This window comes from Panicum hallii, chromosome 1, assembly GCF_002211085.1.
Source record: "Panicum hallii strain FIL2 chromosome 1, PHallii_v3.1, whole genome shotgun sequence".
Lineage (NCBI taxonomy): Eukaryota > Viridiplantae > Streptophyta > Magnoliopsida > Poales > Poaceae > Panicum > Panicum hallii.
The window spans coordinates 7310420-7330329 of NC_038042.1; the positions used below are offsets into that span (position 1 = coordinate 7310420).

Sequence of the window (19910 nt, forward strand, 5' to 3'; positions counted from 1 at the left end):
ACGCACCGGACCGCAGGAATTTGTGTGGCCCGCGCCTCCCTTCCACGACGCTCCAGCGGCATCCCCTCCTCGTCATCGTCGCGCGGCGCCCGATTGGCAGAGCAGCAGCCTCAGTCCCGGCCTCCCAATGGCGTGGTGAGAGAACCCCCCTCCCTTTTGTCCGGCCCCTTGCTGTCGTCTCGTCTCGTCTCCTCCAGGGAGGGAAGAAGAAGATGAGCTGCTCCTCTTGCTGCGCCGCCGCCGCCGTTCCGTCTCCCCCGGTGGTTCTCGCCAGGCCGCGGGTGAGCGCCACCCTCCTCCTCTTTGTAGTCATTACTGCGTCGTCTCTCTCGGCGAGTGGTGCGCCGAGTTCGCGTGGATTTTCGATGCTCTGTCGAAACTCAAGTCCCCATTCGATAATTATATTTGACCGAAATCTTCGTATGTTAGACGAGGTCGTTAGGGATTTGCCATCATCAGCTGGAGCAATTAGGTTAATTAAACTCGACAAATCACAGGCCGAGAGTTTACAGATTTAGGATTTTAGTAGGAGCCTAGAGTCATCAAAGGTCCCATGGTCTAGCGGTTAGGACATTGGACTCTGAATCCAGTAACCCGAGTTCAAATCTCGGTGGGACCTATTTTTTCCATCTTTTTTTTTTCAATTCTGATTCTGATTCCGATTTGATGGGATCAGGTTGACCAGCTCAGAGTTACTGCATCCAATTATTGAAACCAGCAATTCCTGCTAATACCAAGTGTCCTGATAACATGATATGTAATGTAGTATTGCTATTTTGTCATCAGGTGAGGTTCACTGCTTCCTGCACCACAAGAACAGAACAGAAGGTGTTTTTTCTCGGTTCCAAACAGTTTCCACGGATCACATACAGCCCATCACGGAGAGAGGTAATAGCTTTTGCCGGGCAACAGTCTTGGGACATCGGCAGATTTGTCAGGACTTTGTACTTCTTCAACGGGCCCCCAAACCCTCTGAAGGTTTTGTCACCAACTTCTGCATTTCCTGCTTGCTGGCATTTTACATTCAGTTTGGGGGTATGAATGCTAGCTGTCTTGAGCTCTTGATGCTTTTGCCTTTTCTTGTAGATTGTAGAGTCCATCATTAGCAGTTTTACTGGCTCTGCTTCTAGTGAAGCGCCGAAGAAAATGGAAACATTGGATGTGGTGCTGGTCACTGGAGCCACTGGTGGTGTTGGGCGCCGGGTGGTCGACATCTTGCGGAAGAAGGGTGTACCAGTTCGAATATTGGTATCCTACTATCAACTAAACTCATTTTTGGCTTTTCACATTTCCATCTGTTACATGAACAGAACTGCTGCTTAATAATCCTTATGATATTTATTCCATTCTTTTGACTTCAGGCTAGAAATGAAGATAAGGCAAGGAGCATGCTGGGGCGCGATTTAGATTTGGTAGGTTACTTATTTTACTTGAATTTCTGCATGCTGTGCTGTGGAATTTAATTTCAGTCAACAGCACTTCTGCACCTACTTCAAAGCAACTGCTGGTTTCAGATCATAGGAGATGTTACAAAGGAAGATACACTCGATCCTAAGCTCTTCAAAGGGATCAAGAAAGTAGTGAACGCTGTATCTGTCATAGTAGGACCAAAGGAAGGTGATACACCAGATAGACAGAAGTACAAACAAGTATGTCATATGCCCAATACTCAAAGAGATGTAAAAAGTTTATGAATTCTGCCATCTGGCTACAATGGTGTAACACTTACAGTCTCTTATTCATGCAGGGCATCAAGTTTTTTGAACCTGAGGTAGCGCATCGAGAAATCTTCTCATGTCTAAGAAGTAGCACCTGGTTCTCTCCTAATTAAAAACTGTAACTTTTGCTTTATGAGACCCCATTCACTACATTATATGTTTTTCCAATCAGATCAAGGGACCTTCACCTGAAATGGTAGAGTACATCGGAATGCAAAACTTGATTAATGCCATAAAGAACAGTGTTGGACTAAGTGAAGGGAAACTTCTATTTGGGCTTAAAGGTATACCTTTCATTGGTTGATCAAATTAAAAATATTCAACTTATCTCATATATTTCATCTGGCACTACTGTGTTCACCAAAGACCTCGATCTATAGTGCCACAAAAGTCATAGTTAGTACAAGAGATACCACTGATAGTGTTACTGACATTTGGGCCCTGGGACCATGTAATCCTGTTCCCATAATTGGCTATTGTTGCATAGCATATTACTTCCTTTTGATATTAAAACTTTAAGTAAATCCACTTTTTGTTTACTTTCTTTATGAGTTCATTAATCTTAATGCAATATTCTCATTCTTATATAGGCAACTTATCTGGAAAGATTGTGTGGGGAGCTCTTGATGATGTTGTAATGGGTGGTGTTAGTGAAAGTACTTTTCAAATCCTACCAACAGGAAGTGAAACTGGCGGGCCAACTGGGTTGTTCAAAGGTATTTATTTTTATTCCTTGAACCTTGTGTATGAGATGTTGCATTTGCTTGAAATGTTGCTATTGTAAGCTTACCCGTGCATCACCTTTACCTAGGTACTGTATCTACTTCAAATAATGGTGGGTTTACTAGTATAAGGACAAAGGTAACTGACTACTTTCATGTATTATGTGTAAAGAAAAATACTGCTAGGCATATCATTACTATTTATGTGCTACGTTATTTGCAATAACCAATTATATCCTATGCTGTTTCATGTAAATAAATGGAAATTTTCTTTCTGGCAACATAAGCAAATGTAAACTATCCAGGAAACAGTAATTTATAACTTTATTATTTTTATTTGCTAGTGAATCCTGTTTATAGTGATGTTTAATTTCTAACAGTATGTTATTTTACTCGAACTGCAGAATTTCACTGTGCCAGAGGACCTGTCAGCATACGATGGCATTGAATTACGAGTTAAAGGTGATGGGCGACGGTATAAACTCATTATTCGGACAAGCTATGAATGGGATACTGTTGGCTATACAGAAAGCTTTGACACAACCAAGGGAGAATGGCAAAGTGTATGTCATAATATGCTGTAAATATCTTCATTATTTGTTTCAGTGACTTAGAGCTATGTTCTTATTCCTGGATCAGGTTAAAATACCTTTCTCTTCTCTGAAACCTGTATTTCGTGCTCGTACTATGACTGATGCTCCACCCTTCGATGCAAGCAACATTACATCACTGCAGGTATCTCTTTCTTTTTTTTCTTTTTGTAAACTTTGAACACTTGGTTAACAATTATCTAACATTAATGTGATAATTTTGTAGCTTATGTTCAGCAAGTTTGAATATGATGGAAAACTCAACCCAACATTTACTGAAGGTCCATTCGAGCTTCCTTTTTCAAGTATTAGAGCATACATCAATGAGCCGATCACTCCAAGGTTTGTCTATCTAGTAGTTTTCAGGAGATGACATCAGTTCAACAGAAAAAGTAGAGCTCATTTTTCAGTTTCTTTCTGGAACTATTCAGGACTAATTAAACTTTTTTGTTTTTCATGCACAGGTTCGTTCATGTGAGTTCTGCAGGAGTTACAAGGCCTGAAAGACCGGGTCTAGATTTAAGCAAGCAACCACCTGCTGTTCGCTTGAACAAAGAGCTTGGCTCCATCTTAACTTATAAGTTGAAGGTATGCTCAGTGTCTTAAACTCATAATTATGAAAATAGAAGGCCCCTTCATTTCCCTTGCATAATTGTACATTGTCTTTGAAGGATGTCTATCATGTTGGTTAAGTTGAAACCCTTACATAACGTCTGAGGTGGCATTTCAGGGAGAGGATCTAATTAGGGAAAGTGGTATTCCGTACACTATTGTCCGGCCATGTGCATTAACTGAGGAACCAGCTGGAGCGGATCTCATATTTGACCAGGGGGACAATATCACAGTATGTACAGGAAGCGCCATCATCATGACATCACAATGTGCTCTTCTTTTTCATCCTCTGACCAATTTAATAAGCTTGTTGCGCTATCTCAGGGGAAGATATCAAGGGAAGAAGTTGCCCGCATTTGTGTAGCAGCTCTGGCAAGCCCAAACGCGGTGGGGAAAACTTTTGAGGTTAAAACTCTGCAACTTGTTTCCAAGACTATTAGAACAGAACATAATTGTCAATTATCTTTGAGAGAAAGCTAATGGCAACAATTCTTTTGATCAGGTCAAGAGCACTGTTCCATTCAGCGAACCATATGTGATTGACCCTTCCAACCCCCCTCCTGAAAAGGACTATGATGTGTACTTTAAAGAATTAAAAGAAGGCATCACGGGTAAAGAGGCACTAGAAGCAACACCTGCTCAGGTCTGAAGAATCGTTGCATGAAGAATGCCATCTGCTTTGGTAAAATTTGACATGGTAACCCTCCACTCCGTAAGTCTTGAGCCATCCTTGAGCTGAACTGAAACCTGGAACTCATTATTATTTATACTGTGTCAGTAGCTACAGCTTTTGATGATATTTGCTATAATCCTGATGTTGCATGCTTTGCAGCCATGGTGATTTTAATACCAAAGGGGAGATCCTCTGTGAAAGAAGATGCTTTCGATATGTAATGTAAAATGAGCAGGCAGTGACAATATCCTGTCTTTACCATGCATGTATATGAAGAGAAACGTGAGTTACGTAGAATTGTAGGTGACATTTGGATGGTAAATCTAGGATACGGATTACTATAGAGCAGATCTTATATCTGTATTTTTCTCTCTCTTACTAGTAGGGTACTGCACGTGTTTTATGACAAGAGATCTCCATTTCGTAATGAACGAAAATAAAAAATCGGCAATCAACGTATATATATTATATATTAATAGAATAAAGAACAAAAAATAAATAATCTATAGTATAACATAAAGGATACCTAGCATAAATCACGTGTTTTAAAAAAAATCATTAACTGTCAAATTAGGATCCTCATTGGCGCGGGAGAAGGCTCTGCAAGAAGAGATCGGTAGACAATTATTTTCAACCATAATGTGAGTTCTCGAAAGGCCAATACAGAATTACAGACCCCTTCCTCTATCAAAAAAATAGCTTGATCCCCAATCCTTTCCCTTCAATGCCTATCAACATATTCCCCCTTTCTCGTCTTGGTTGCACAACCCCACCTTGGTCGTCCCTTCTGTTCGTTCATCTTGCAAAAACCACAGCTCAGTTCCTCCTCCCTTTCTAGCCATGGCTTCCTCGCCTGGCGGTACAGACCACAAGACCATGGATGAGGAGTCCGACGATCTACCGCGAGCAAAGCAGCAAAAGCTCCGAGAGGTTGAGGTTGCCGGCCGAGGACCTGGCGAATGCCTGCCACCCCCGCTAGCACCGCCACACAGTCGACGATGACGAGGAGGAGAATTCGTCGTAACCTCATCCATATAAAGAGGTGTATATGTGTGTTACATTGTCAGATACTTATACAGACTTTCTTGTTGGGCTATCCCTCCATACGAAGGATGATTTGGAGCTCAGCAAGACAGCCCACAAGTTTAGTACTTGCGCACCCTTAATTTGGTGTTTGATTCAATGGTTGAGTATAAAACATAAGAAAAATCCTAGCCTCCTCTCAACCCAGCTCTAGACTCAATTGAGAGAGAGGGGGAGAGCAGAACACACAACATAACTTGAGAGAAGAGAGTAAAAATAAGAAGGTCTGCCCAGATTTGGTGGCTCTAAACCGATTTGCTTCGAGTCAGTAATTGGAGGCTCAAATATGCTTGGATTTACGCCAAACTTGGTGAGCTCGTTCTACACTTAGAGTTCTTCGATCTGGTCAGTTGGTTTGAGGATTTGCTGAGCAGAGCATTAGATTTGAGAGGGGTTTCGTCAGTTCGGATGACTGCAGTTTCAACACAGAGCAATTTCAGTCGATGATTATTTTGGGTGGTGAACGTTGTCCGATTGAGCTAAAAATTTGGCAGTGGTTAGGGGACTCGTGGATCTACTTTCGTACCAAAATTTGTCTATATTGGATCTGTGGTTTATGAGATATGAACTGATTACTGAAAGGGGCAGAATCCGTGACTTCTCTGATTGACAGTTGCTATATAAGTTGTGCATTAATTAATGAGATAGCGTATTGGATGCCTTGATCCCATAATGAATTTTTTATAACGAGCATCTCATAACATTCTTGTTGATCTAGTACTCGGCAAAAGATGGTGTTTACACTAAGAACAAACCATTAATTTTTTTTTAAGAAAAATAAAGTATCAAATCCTTGACCAACTATAGAAGATTGGCCTCGTGGTTGTATTGGCAAATGATTGATTAGTAGTTTTCAATGTCCTTATTAAACCACCTCTCAGCTAGCGTATATATGCAACTAGATAAAAATATACTCCCTTCATTTAACACTATAAGGCGTCTAATATTTCCTAATAGTTTATTTCATAAGTGGCCATCAATGGTTTTTAGTATATTTAAATAACTAACTACCATAACCGTGGGAAATGAATTGGTTGAAAATTATGTTGTTGGTGATTTGACAAAGTTATTGGAAAACTTGTAAATTATACAAGAAAAATTTTCAATCACTCAAGAAAGAAGATATAAAAGGCATTAAAATTATTGATCACTCATGCAAAACTGCCAGAAAAACAATTTATCCTGTACTGAAAATAGTTATCATTCAAGTCTTGTACTCAGTCAAAATTTTATATTTTTGGAGATCAGTTCCTTAAAAATCATATAGTTTAACTTAAGATTTATGTTTTTCAATTCATACTTTCATAATATATAATTCTCATATTGTTAGATTATACGAATTTCTTAGGAATTAAATGTCATAGACGGAAATGTTTGGCAACTATTTTTAAACAGAGGAAGTATTTCTTTTCAAATGTGCACTAAATTTGCAATTTAATTAATTAAGAGAAAAATCATAAAATGTCCATTAACCAGCCAGCACTACGGGAAACGGCTACTTTGCCGAGTGTCAAAAACACTCGGCAAAGCTCCAAAAACACTCGGCAAAACCTTTGCCGAGTGTTGCACTTGGCAAAGGACACACGGAAGAGAAACTGTCGGCACAGGAGACTTTGCCGAGTGCATTTCGTCGGGCACTCGGCAAAGCCTTTGCCGAGCGCAAAGTGCCGCACTCGGCAAAATTTAAGCTAGGTACGTAACGGACGCTTTGCCGAGTGCCAGGTCCTTGGCACTCGGCAAAGAAATTAACTTTGCCGAGTGCCAGAACTACGGCACTCGGCAAAGATACTTTCTTTGCCGAGTGCCAAGTGCAGGGGCGCGGGCGGGGGCGCGGGCACGGGCGCGGGCAGGGGTGCGGCGAGGGCACGGCAGGGGCGGGGGCGGGGGCGCGGGCAGGTGGCCACACCCTATATGAGGTACGACAGTCGTTCCCTCCTCTACTTTTTTGTCATCAGAGCGGTGAGTCCTAGATCAAGAGGATGAAGTTTCCATCATCATCATCAACCTCTTTGTCGATGGGGAAATCGTTATTGAGGTCGTCATCTCCTCCATCTTCATCTTGTATCCGGGGTTTCAAAATTCTCGACTAATCGGCAATTCAGGAAGAGAACTATATAGAAGCGAAGGAGGAGGAGAGAAATACCGACCATAATAGAGAATGAGATGACAAAAAATGTGGCGTGGGCAAGAGTGAAATGCGGCGCGTGGAAGGGGACTAGGGTTTTTTTCTTCGAGTGAGGGAGATCAGTGAGGATATGGGAGATCGCATAGGAAGAGGTCACACATGAAATTGTGTTTGATGCGTGGTGCATAGAATCTGGAAGGTCACTTCCAAACTATCCTACGGTTGACCCGCGTCTATTTAGATATCTTGCACATTCCCTGACGAAATATTTAGTCATCTATCTACTCCTTTGAATAGTTCTAAATCATATTGCTCGTGTACGATATGATATGAGCATCACGTGCCACTATACAACATGATAATTAAGCACCCACGTGGAAGTTTGATGTCCCGGTTGTAGTAATGCATGTAGTACTAATTTATCGACAAATTAAAGTAGTTTTGAAATCAAAAGAAACTTATTAGGATAAAGTATTTTAAATTATCATTTTGCTAGTCATGACAGTACGAAAAAACTTTGAACGTTTTAGCAAAGACGTAGCGAGAGGCAGTAAACGTATGGCTAATCTGCAAGGAACCTTCCATCTGCCATATTTATGAAACACACACCCGTCTTATCTTCCCTATAAATACATACGGTCAGTTTTTCTTTGGAGGACCTATAGACTGGGAGATACACACGCACACCACATTCAAACATTTCGAAGATGATTAGTGAACTGAATCTGAATGCTATATGCGGTCCTAGAGTACTTCAAGGGCAAGAGCATTCTGGTCACTGGTTCAACTGGCTTTCTAGGGAAAGGTACGTCTACATGAACTCATTCTTCTCTTTCAGGGTGCGCAATCTGTTTTGCACAATTTATATGGATGTGGTCATCTTATTGGGGATTCGGTACCTGTTTCCTGTTGGTCTTTGGTCTCCGTCCCTGTAGTGCTCGTGGGGAAGATATTAAGGGTTCAGCCTGATGTCAAGAAACTTTTCCTACTTGTTCAAGCCACCGATTTCGAATGTGCAACTCAGAGGATTCAGACTGAGGAGAAAAAATTTCTAGCCTGCTAGCTTCCATCTTACTTTTTTTTGGACATGTTAGGGATTGCATGACAAAACAAGAGATATGTTGAACTCAATCTCCTTAAAATAATAAGATAGGTCTCGGTAGGAGGAAACAATGTACATATTCGAATAACCTATCTCCTTCTAATGCAAGACTTATGATCATGCAAGATCAATCTGGAATTACCTGAATTCCATCTGAATTGTGTTTTCTTCTAGGAAAACATATAGATAAAGCAATAAGCCAAATAACAACAAATGTATTAAATTTGAGAGAAATCCAATTTACATCATCAAACTATCACACAAGTTCGATTTTCAATCTTCAACTACAAAACCGGGTAACGGAAGCCATCCAACTGTCAAAACGGGACAAATTTGACCCTTTTGGTAGTTTCAAAGGTGGTTTTTCATTTTGTGAAAATTAAAAATATTCAAGTTTAAACTAAAAAGTTTATAAGTATTCATTTTAAATAAAAAAATATAAAATGAATGCCAACATTTTTCTAAAAATTTTACCTATCTATTAGCTCTCTACTTGTCAATTACTCGGATCCAATTTTTTCATATTCCTAGAATTTGTTTGTTGGAGTTATATCTATTATTTTTTAATAAATAAAATTCAAATAGAGCAACATCAGATAGGTTACATTTTTAGAAAAAGTTTGGTACTAGTTTCATATTTTTCTAATCTAAAAATGAATTAGTTTTGATTTTAGATCTAATCAGAATTTTTTATTTTTTAAAAAAATATAAAACCACCTTTCAAACCACCCAAAGAGCCAAACTTGTCCGGTTCCGATAGTTGGATGACCCTCCTTATCCGGTTTTGTAGTTGAGGGCTGAAAATTGGACTTTTGTGATAGCTCGATGGTGCAAACTAAACTTTTCCTTTCAAATTTCGTAAACTTTTCCTTTCAAATTTCGTAACTGGAGCTGTTTATGTCGTCTCGCTAAAATATTGCTCTGGCAGCAATCTGGTTCCATATCGTCATCAGGTGACAGGTAGGGAGGTCTTTCAAGCTCTGAAAGAAAAGCATGGAAATGGGCTTGTAGATTTCATCCAAGCAAAGGTATGCCCTTTGCCAAGGGACAGCATGTATGAGGACTTGGGCTTAGGCCATGCTAGACTGATAGAAGTATCTAAAGAAATAGATGTCATTGTCAATGGAGCTGCGACTATAAAGTTCTATGAAAGGTCTGTGGAGTTTTCTGCTCACAAGTTCTCTGTTTGCGATGGCATACTGTACAAGTATTTGGTGAATGATTCATGGCTGTGCAGAGACGATGTGGCTTTGGATGCAAATGTCATGGGAGTCAAGCACATATGTGAATTCGCAAAGAGTTGTTATAAACTCAAGATGTTGCTATACGTTTCAACAGGTAGGAAGCAATCCCTATGCTCCATTTAATTTGCATTGTGGTGCCCTGCCAGCCGTTCTGAATCCATCAATTGATGATTACATGCCTTGATGACCAGCTTACGTAGCCGGTGAACAAGAAGGGATCGATATTGCTAGAGAGGCCATTCCTGATGGGTGAAAGCTTAGATATTGAATCAGAGGTAAGGGGGTATTTTGGCAGGACTCCTCTGAGGGGCTCCTCTCGAGGAGACATACAAGCGTCTCGCTGACATGTTTATTAATTCCTGCACGATATGTGTGTTGTATATGTGCAAAAACTACATGTAGGGCAAGAGAGTTTGGGTGGCCAAACACCTGTGTGTTCACCAAAGGCAATGGGGGAGATGCTGCTTGTGCACTTGCGAGGAGATCTCCCTGTTGTCATCATCCGGCCGAGTATCATAACCAGCATCTTCAAGGAACCTTTGCCGGCATGGATGGAAGGGATCAGGTGACCAAACACAACCCAATGAAAATCACCAGTTTGCAACGACATCTAGTTCTCGTTGGTTTCTCCATGGAAGCCATCAATACTGAAAATGGTCGATCGCCTCACACAGGATAATCGACTAGATAGAATATTTTAGTTTATATTTTGTGAATACTAGATGAAGATCATAGGTTAAGGTTATCTAATTCACCTTCTCTCCCTCTTAGACTCGAGCACCGATTCCTTTCACGTTGCCGTGTGTGGGGCCTTCTCGCAGCACCATGACAGGCCCAGCCGTGAGTACAGAAACGTCATGCATCTGGCCGAGTTGTACATGCCATACGCCTTGTTCAAAGGATGGCGAGTAATTAACCAAGTAAATGCATCAAAAGTGTAATGTTTTTTTCCTCACTGGTCTTTTGGATTTTCTTGGTTCATTGTGAAGCTTTGATGACACGAATACAGAGAGGCTGAGAGCAGCGATGAAGAAGAACAAGGAGCAAGACAGGAACGAGGATTATGACTGCTTTGGTTTTGATCCGAAGTCTATAGACTGGGATGACTATTTCTATAGGATTCACATCCCTGGTGTGGTCAAGTATCTCTGCGATTAAGTTGATAAGATTGCCCAATGTGTACGGTTGGTATTCTTTCTATCTTTCTTTTTTTTTGCGCTCGCGCGCGTGTGTGAGTGAGAGTGAGAGAGTGTGAGAGAGAATGCATTTTGTCTTATGTTGTTTACTATATGCATACACTACGCCAAAACAGCAAATAGGAGCAAGCAATCAGAGACGAGCTTCTAGGGGTTCATCTCAGATTACAGAAAGAGAGACGCGCTAAAAATGCGGGCGCGGTGCTGCGCGGGGTGGGGGAGGGTAAAGCGAGACGCGCCCCTATAACGCGCGTCTCGCTTAACTAAAGCAAGACGCGCGCTGTAGGAGCGCGTCTCGCTTTACTTTACTATTCTGAGATGCGCCCGCATGGTGAGACAAATGCGAGACGCGCCTTTGGATAGCGCGTCTCAGATCATGTTGAGATCTGAGACGCGCCTTTGGGTGGCACGTATCGCATTAGGTCCCACCTCCGAGACAAGCCCCGCTTGGGGAAAGTAATGCGAGACGCGCCTTGCTAAGGCGCGTCTCGCATTTGTTGTGCTTGCCTCCAACGGGGGGCACGCGACTGTAGCTTACAATACATTACATTAGTTTCTACCCCAAGAGTAACAATACATTACATCTCATATCTCACAGTACAAATCATCTCACATCTCACAGTACATTACATACTGAAAGGATCGATGGACCAAGAGGGGGGTGAATTGGGTCTTTTTCAAATTCTAAAACAAGATAAAACAACCTTAACCTATGCAAAACTAGAAAGGCACCAATTCACCAACCAGGTAACTAAACACTTGCGCAAGCTAGGAAGGATAAAAAGAGATTAGGCCTAGCAAGGTAGAGCTAACTAGTGATCCCTAAATCAAGCACATGAATGAATTGCATGAAAGATAATACTTGAATAAGTAAAGTGGACAAGGGACAACCGGATTTTTTCCCGTGGTATCGATGTGTTGGCACACACCCCTAATCCACGTTGTGACACTCACAAAGAGTATTGTCACCTCCCAAGTCACCAAGACGAGGGCGCTCACTAAGAGTCTCCGTTCACCATCCCGGTGTGGTGGAGATCAAGCCACGTACAATCTCTTCTCCGGGCTTCCACAATCCTTGGCAAGCTCCGCGAGAATCACCTCGATCACCAAGATCGCCTAGGTGATGCCAATCACCAAGAGTAACAAGCTAAGGCTTTCACTTGAGCAAGAACCAATCACCAAGAATGGATGCACACAGGCTTCTCTCTACTCAAGTCCTTAATCTTGCTTCTTGAATGATTGAATGAACAAGTGTATGAAATGATGAAGCTCAAGGTGGCTCTTGACTATAGTATGTGTGTTTGGGTGTTGCCTGGTGTCAAGAGTAGTAAAATGACCCATTGGAGGGGTATAAATAGGCAGCTCACACGAATAGGGCCGTTGGAGAAAAAGCTGCCAGAAAACTGCGTAGCGCCGGTTAATCCGACGTCCCTCCAATAGTCATCGTCGGTTTAACCAGTGAATGTAAACTGCCCCTTCTGAAAACTAGCCGTTACAGCTTGGGCAGATTAACCGTCGTTGCATCGGTTTAACCGGTGAGTGTAGTCATCCATTGAACAACTGAAAAACCAAGTCACTGGACAACTGCACCGACGTCCAATTTCAAATAGCGTCGGTTTAACCGGTGTATTGACTTGTCCAGACCTGCTGACCTCGTTTAACCGACGTATATAAAACTTGAGGCGTCGGTTAAACCGGTGTTAAGGATTTTTCTGATTTTGCCTTTTCTGACTTGAGTCTTGAATGAAATCCAAATATTCTTGAGATATAAGTTGAGAACCACTTATTTGATCTTCTAGAAACCTGAGTGACCATTGTGTGCATCCATTTTCAAATGACCATGTTCATGCTCAAGTTACTAAGACTAAACCCCTCTTAATAGTGCGATCACTACAAAACTATAAAACCTATACTAACCTAAGTGTCCTTCTCAACCTTATGACACTTAGGACTAGAAAGATCCTTAGTCTTGACATATTATTGAGTTGAATGCCGAGATCGCCTTTTTGAATAATGAAAATTAGGGGCCTCTTTTGACATATAACCAAATGAGCGATAATGATCTATAAATCTGCACAAACTCATTAGTCACAATAATGGTTGTCATTAATCACCGAAACATACCTTAAGGGCCTAGATGCTTACAATCTCCCCCTTTTTGGTGATTGATGATAACATAAACATAGATAACGAGAGAGTGAGAAAGATAAAACACGAATCAATACAAGCAAACTCGAAAAGAGAGAATCAAAGAACTCAATGGCTCAAACGAAATCCATAGATATGTCTCAAAAGCTCAGCATGCTCAAATGACAAATGTACATATCCATGAACTAATACCAAATATAGTACAATAAGAAACATCAAGGTCCTGATCACGAGCTCTCTCTAATGCTACCCTCCCCCTGACTCCCTCTCCCCCTTTGGCATCAAAGCCCAAAAAGGAACGATCTACGGATCCAGCTGACGAGGTACTGCAAGGAATCGATCTGGGTCGTCGTCGTCGTCGTCGTCGGACGGTGGATCCTCGGAGACTGAAGGTAGCTGCTGATCTGAAGTGCCTGCTGGTGCTGAGCTGACCGGAGGTGTAGCTGTCGTCGAGGCTCTGGTGCTAGCACTGCCGGGGAGAGGGTCCGTGGAGGTAGTAGCCGGCTCAGCAGAAGATGTGTCAACATCTGAAGTAGTAAGAGCTGATGCTGCCGGCTGTGACGACTGCTGAACTAAGGATACCTCTCCGTCTCCCCCTGAAGGTAGTGGCTGTGGTACGACGGGGAGACCAACTGACTGCACTGCAGAGGGTGACTCCTGGAAGAGTGAGGTCGCAGGCAGTGGAGAGAAGAGGGGACGACTCGCAGACCCAAGTAGTGCTGACAATGAGAACATGATCTCTGGGGTCGCGGAAGAAGCTGGAGCAGTGGAGGCTGGAGCTGGTGTAACTGCAAGTGGTGGTGCTCCAGCACTCTGAAGGCCTGTCTGTCCTGGCTGCTGTGGGGCGAGTCCGGTGTGAGAGTATAGCTGTGAGATCATCCCGAACATCGCCATCATGCCCTGCTGCATCTGCTGAAACTGAGCGTCTGTCCTCTGAGATACTCTGTCAATGAGGCCGACAAAACGCTCCTCTGTAGCAGCTCGCTCTCGGGCGGCCTCTCTCTGTATCTCTGCAAGCTGGGCCTCATGGGCTCTCCTGGCCTCCTCCTGAGCACGGCGATCTTCCCTCTGCTGTGTGACCAGCTGCTGCAAAAGTGCGGTGAGCTCAGACGGCTGAGACACCTGAGACTCTGAAACTGTGGTAGCTGCAGCAGCTGACACTGGAGCTGGCTCTCCAGAACCTCCTGCCTCGTGATCATGACTCGCTGGAGCAGGTGCAGGGAAGTACTCCTCGTCCTCGGAGGAGTCTGACTCTAAGTCTGACCAATAAATCTCATCATCTCCTCCGGGAAGCTGTGCCTCTGCGGCTAGCAGTGCCTCATCCTCCTGGGCAACACGGGCCTGAACCTCAGGTGACAGCCGTGCCATGGCAGCCCGATCGGCCTGTCTCCCTCTCCTCCTGTCTGAGGGTGCTGTCGGACGGTAGACGGGGAACCATGGAACCTCGTCCTGGCGGTATACTGCACTGACTGGTGACTCAGCTGGCACAATCATAGAGCAGATAAAACTGATCCAGTGAGCATATGGAAACTGACGTACGACCCCCATCCCATCAGTGATGACATCCTCAATCTCAGCCAAGATAAAATCAACTATGTCAAATGGCTCATGAGTGAGTATGTGAAGAAGTAGCAGCTGCTGCAGACCTGTGAACCCCTCTGGGTAGCCACTCCTCGGGAGCAAAGTCCTCCGGAGTGCCATGTGAACAGCGTAGGCCTCTGGGGTCAGTAGGCTCGGGACTCTGGCGTAAGAAGCCGGGAAGGGCTGGCGGAAGCACTGTGAGATTGCCTCGTGAGAAGGTGCAATTCCGCCAATCATGGCTCTGCGCGGTGGATCTGCATCACCATATACCATCTCGTGCAGGGAGACGTCAACCAAATCAACTCCTAGAATCCCTGCAAGTGTCGCTCTGGACAAACCAAATACCTGCCCTCCAAACATAAAGTGAACAGCTCTGCGCTCTGGGGCTATCCAAGCTGTGGCATAGAAAACCCTGACCCAATCCTCAATGTATCTGTTCCTCTCAATCGAGAGCAACCTGGGCAGACCCCTGAAGTGATCAAAGTGCTCCCTGACATCGGCTCCCCCTGCGGCTGTCCTCAGTGAAACCCAGTCTAGTACCCTGTGAGGAAAGATCCTGTGGCCCCGCCTCTGATAGGTCTCGTAGAAACTGGCCTGAAGAAGTGTCCAGAATCTGCGATCGACCCTGCTGTCACGGGTCACCGGGAACCACTCCTCCTCCTGTACACTCCACCTGAGCCTCTTGACCTTTGCCGCATTGGCCTTGGTCAAGTTCTGGAGCAGCACACCTGGCTCCAGACGCACGACAGTGTCCATGCGGAACACTGCGCGCTCTGCCGCTAGGGCCTCGGCTCGACGAGCTGCTGCTGCTGCTGCTGTGGACCTGCGAGGCTCCTGTGGCTGGTGACCTCCTCGCGTCCTCGGTCCAGTGCGACGCTCGGTCGCTGGTGAAGTGTCCTCTGCGGGGGACGTCTGCCTGGTGCGGCCAGAACGTCGTAGAGCTGGTGACTGCTGTGTATCCTGCCCCTGAGACTGCTCGGACTGCACTGTATCTGAATCTGAATCGGACTCTGCCGCTGAAGGTGACTGCTCTGACTCTGCTGCTGCTGCTGCGGCTCTGGTGGTCCTGGCACCTCGGACTCTACCCATCCCTCTGCCTCTGCCTCTGCCCCTGGCTGGCGTATCTCTGATCGCAAACGGACGAGCACGGCCTGACGCCTGCTCCTCGGCGGCCTTAGCCACCATCTCGGCCCTCTCGGCCTCTCTTGCTGCGCGAGTCCGCTTGCGAGCGGGCTCCTCGACTACTATCTCCTTCCCCTTCCTCTTGTCACGACCCATCACGACACAGTGAGTAACACGAACGCGGCGTGGCAAGCTAGGGCAAAATGCCGAACACGTGGCGTGCGCGGCGTGGATGCGTGAATGTGGTGCAATGCGCGTGGGCAGCGGCACGGTGGAGGTGCAGAACGTGCAGGCGACGGCGTGGAGCGGCACTGGCGGTGGCACGTTGGAGCGTGGGTGGCGTTGAGGTGGTGGCGACGGCGTGGTGGCGCACGGGTGCAAGCTTGAGGGGCGGTGCGCGTGCGCGCGGGCGGCAGGTGACGGCGGCGGCGTGGAAGGTGAGCGGGTGCAAGCGGCGGCAAATGGTGCGGTCGGCGGACGGCGGCGGACGGCGGCGGCGCAGGAAGAGAGCGGGCGCGTACGGGCGGTGGTGCGACGACGAGCGACACAGGAAATGTGCGGGCGGCACTGCGACGGGCGGCGGCGCAACTGGCGGTGCAAGGCGTACGGGCGGCTCAATGCGGTGGCGTGAGGCGCGTGCGAGCGGCGGACGGCGGCGAGGTTGCGCGCGGGCTGCAGACGGCGGCGCAGGTGGCGGTGCGAAGCGGCGCAGGCGGCGGACGACGGCGCAAGGCGGCGGACGGCGGCGCGGGAACGAGAGTGGACGGCAGAAGGTGGACGGGCGGCAAAAACGGAAGAGTGAGCGGCGCGGTAGCAAGAGAGATATATGACAGGTGGGCCCCGCAGATTTTCTTATCGCCGGTTGATCCGACGTTTAGGTTTTGAACGCCGGTTGATTGCGTCGGTGTAGTTTGCCAGAAACTCTGCCAAATCAGCATCTGTACGCCGGTTGAACCGATGCCCGGAAAAATGAACTCGTCGGTTGAACGATGCAAATAACAGTTGATTTTCAAGTTAAATTTGTGATCTGTTCACCGGTTGATCCGATGCTGCAAACTTTGTATACACCGGTTGAACGCCTGAAATGACTGAGCTGAGGCTGACACTTAGTAACGCCGGTTAAACCGATGGGTATAGATCCATTAAACGTCGGTTTAACCGGTGAACCCAAAAACCCTCTCTCAGCTCACTTTTCTATGCTAAGTCCAATGAACTTATAAGATTCAACTAAACTCAAGTTAATGGACTTGCATAGGCGACTTTACCCCTCAAATTAAATAGGATAGCTTAATAACTTAAATAGTTTTTCTTTTCAAAATCAAGGATAAGTCGCAAGAGAGACAAAGCACCAAATTAAAATGTATGAGCCATGTCATAGGAATATTGAAGGAGAAAAGCTTCAAACTCACCATGACATTGCTCACTAGGCAATAACGCACCTAACACTTTACTCTTTTCACTTCTCATGAATTAAGATCTTGCACGTAAAACAAGTCTTATTTTCATCAAGTGATCTCCTTTGTGACCCTTACGCATGCAATGATAATGCAAACCACATGCGAAGGAAAGGTAAACATGAAGTGCACAACTATATGACAAGCAAATGCATGGCGAGAATTTAAATCTACTTGTCAAATTTGATCCCACGGAAAGCTTCATCATGATGAGCCTTTCTACAAGCCTAGAGGAAAACAAGTGGACCAACACCTCTAGCTAAACCCTTGCTCATCACTATCTTACCCTGGTTAGACAAGTGTCCTATATGTATGCATTTTTCTATATGACATGGCAACTTACATGACGTTTGCCGCATCTAATACATTAAGCTCATTTCTTAGCCTAACAAAGGTACTCTCGTCTAAAGGTTTTGTGAAAATATCCGCCAATTGCTCCTCGGATCTCACACCTTGAAGGGAAATGTCCCCCTTGGCTTCGTGATCACGCAAGAAGTGATGGCGAATATCAATGTGCTTTGTACGAGAGTGTTGAACTGGATTCTTGGCAATTTTTACGGCACTTTCATTGTCACAAAGGAGTGGTATTCTTCCTAGTTTCACACCAAAGTCCAAAAGGGTTTGCTTCATATATAGAATTTGGGCACAACATGCACCGGCTGCTATATATTCCGCTTCCGCGGTGGACAAAGCCACGGAATTTTGCTTCTTACTCGACCAAGAAACTAGAGAACGCCCAAGCAAGTGGCAACCCCCGGAGGTACTCTTGCGATCCACACGGCTTCCGGCAAAATCCGAATCCGAGTATCCCAAGAGATCTAAGCTAGCGCCTTTGGTGTACCACAAGCCTATGCTAGGAGTGTGCTTGAGATACCGAAGGATCCTATTCACAGCCAAAAGGTGTGATTCCTTAGGGTTAGCTTGAAAATTGGCACACAAGCACACACTAAACATTATATCGGGCCTAGATGCGGTAAGATAAAGCAAAGACCCTATCATAGAACGATAGAGAGATTGATCAACTGGTTTACCGTCCACATCCAAGTCAAGATGCCCATTTGTAGCCATAGGAGTCTTAATTGGCTTGCATTCATCCATCTTGAACTTCTTCAAGATATCTCTAGTATATTTTTCTTGATAGATGAATGTCCTTTCCTTCATTTGTTTGACTTGAAAACCAAGGAAGAAAGTCAATTCGCCAATCATGGACATCTCGAATTCGCTAGACATCATGGTAGCAAACTCATGGCTTAGTAAATCATTAGTTGAGCCAAAAATAATATCATCAACATAAATTTGACAAATGAAAAGATCCCCGTTGACGTCTTTTGTGAACAAAGTGGTGTCCACCCTCCCGATCTTGAAACCTTGCATGATTAGGAAGTCACGAAGCCTCTCATACCAAGCCCTTGGAGCTTATTTGAGTCCATAGAGTGCCTTGTGCAACCTATAAACATGGTTAGCATTCCTCGAATCTTTAAACCCGGAAGGTTGCTCAACATAAACAAGTTCGTTAATAAAGCCATTTAAGAATGCACTTTTCACATCCATTTGATATAACTTAATGTTATGATGTGAAGAGTAAGCAAGAAGAATGCGGATAGCTTCAAGTCTTGCGACCGGAGCAAAAGTTTCACCAAAATCAAAACCTTCGACTTGAGAAAACCCTTTTGCCACAAGTCTTGCTTTGTTGCGTACCACCACCCCATGTTCATTTTGCTTGTTTCGAAAGACCCACTTTGTGCCGATGATGTTCTTGTCTTTCGGAGGAGCTTCGAGGACCCATACTTCATTGCGGGTGAAATTGTTCAACTCTTCTTGCATGGCCATCACCCAATCCGAGTCCTCAAGTGCTTCCTCTATGCTAGTGGGTTCAATACAAGAAACAAACGAGTGATGTTCGCAAAATGAAGCATGCTTAGATCGAGTTCTTACTCCTTTGGAAGGACTACCAATGATTTGACCAATTGGATGATTCTTGAAGATGCGACCATGTTTCACTAGCGGTATTTGCGTGGATGCTTGTTGGTGTGGATCATGAGTGACTTGTGCTTGTGGTGGAACATTTTGCTCTTCTTGTTCTTGGACTTGGGGTGTTGGCATTGACACATTTTCTTGAGGTAGTGGATCAACTTTATCTTGATCTTCATCCACTAGGGGTGCCGTGGAGGTGTTTGGCAAAGATGAGGAAGTTCCTCCCCCTTGATCATTGTCTTCATGCACCTCCTCCGGCTTGATATTCCCGATGGACATCTTTTTTAAGGCTTCTTCAATCTCTTCATCCCCTACATTTTCATAGCCAACAACCTCCTCTTGGGAGCCATTAGATTCATCAAACTCCACATCACATGTTTCTTCAACTAACTCGGAGGTTTGATTGAATACTCTATATGCTTTGGAGTTTGATGCATAACCAAGAAAGAAACCTTCATCACATCTACTTTCAAACTTACCGAGCCTTTTCTTCTTGTAAATGAAGCATTTGCAACCAAAGACTCGAAAGTATGATATATTTGGTTTCCTCCCGGTGATGAGCTCAT

General features: G+C 44.7%; 2 protein-coding genes and 1 non-coding gene across 4 annotated transcripts; all 3 read left to right on the plus strand.

Annotated features, from left to right (window-relative positions):
- Window positions 1-45: 45 nt before the first annotated feature.
- LOC112899507 lies at window positions 46-4724 on the plus strand. Of its 2 annotated transcripts, none has more exons than XR_003230063.1 (17): window positions 46-281; window positions 787-978; window positions 1087-1248; window positions 1362-1412; window positions 1515-1649; window positions 1748-1771; window positions 1891-2002; window positions 2309-2434; window positions 2530-2579; window positions 2845-3003; window positions 3080-3175; window positions 3257-3372; window positions 3495-3618; window positions 3761-3874; window positions 3967-4047; window positions 4145-4354; window positions 4475-4724. XR_003230063.1 is itself a non-coding variant. In XM_025968009.1 (17 exons), the coding sequence occupies exons 1-16, from the start codon at window positions 213-215 to the stop codon at window positions 4289-4291; spliced, it is 1758 nt and encodes a 585-aa protein (XP_025823794.1). In that variant the 5' UTR covers window positions 46-212; the 3' UTR covers window positions 4292-4339; window positions 4475-4724. The 2 variants fall into 2 exon arrangements, 1 of the variants encoding a protein (XP_025823794.1); XM_025968009.1 differs by having other exon boundaries at window positions 4145-4339.
- On the plus strand, window positions 548-619 carry TRNAQ-CUG. The gene has a single exon. It is a non-coding gene; the product is annotated as a tRNA-Gln (tRNA).
- A 3528-nt stretch (window positions 4725-8252) lies between the features above and the next one.
- LOC112895352 (alcohol-forming fatty acyl-CoA reductase-like) lies at window positions 8253-11027 on the plus strand. The gene is given in 9 exon segments (XM_025963309.1): window positions 8253-8328; window positions 8459-8560; window positions 9577-9778; window positions 9863-9963; window positions 10061-10086; window positions 10088-10144; window positions 10177-10311; window positions 10313-10434; window positions 10859-11027. Coding segments are annotated over 9 exon segments (990 nt in total).
- Window positions 11028-19910: the final 8883 nt, after the last annotated feature.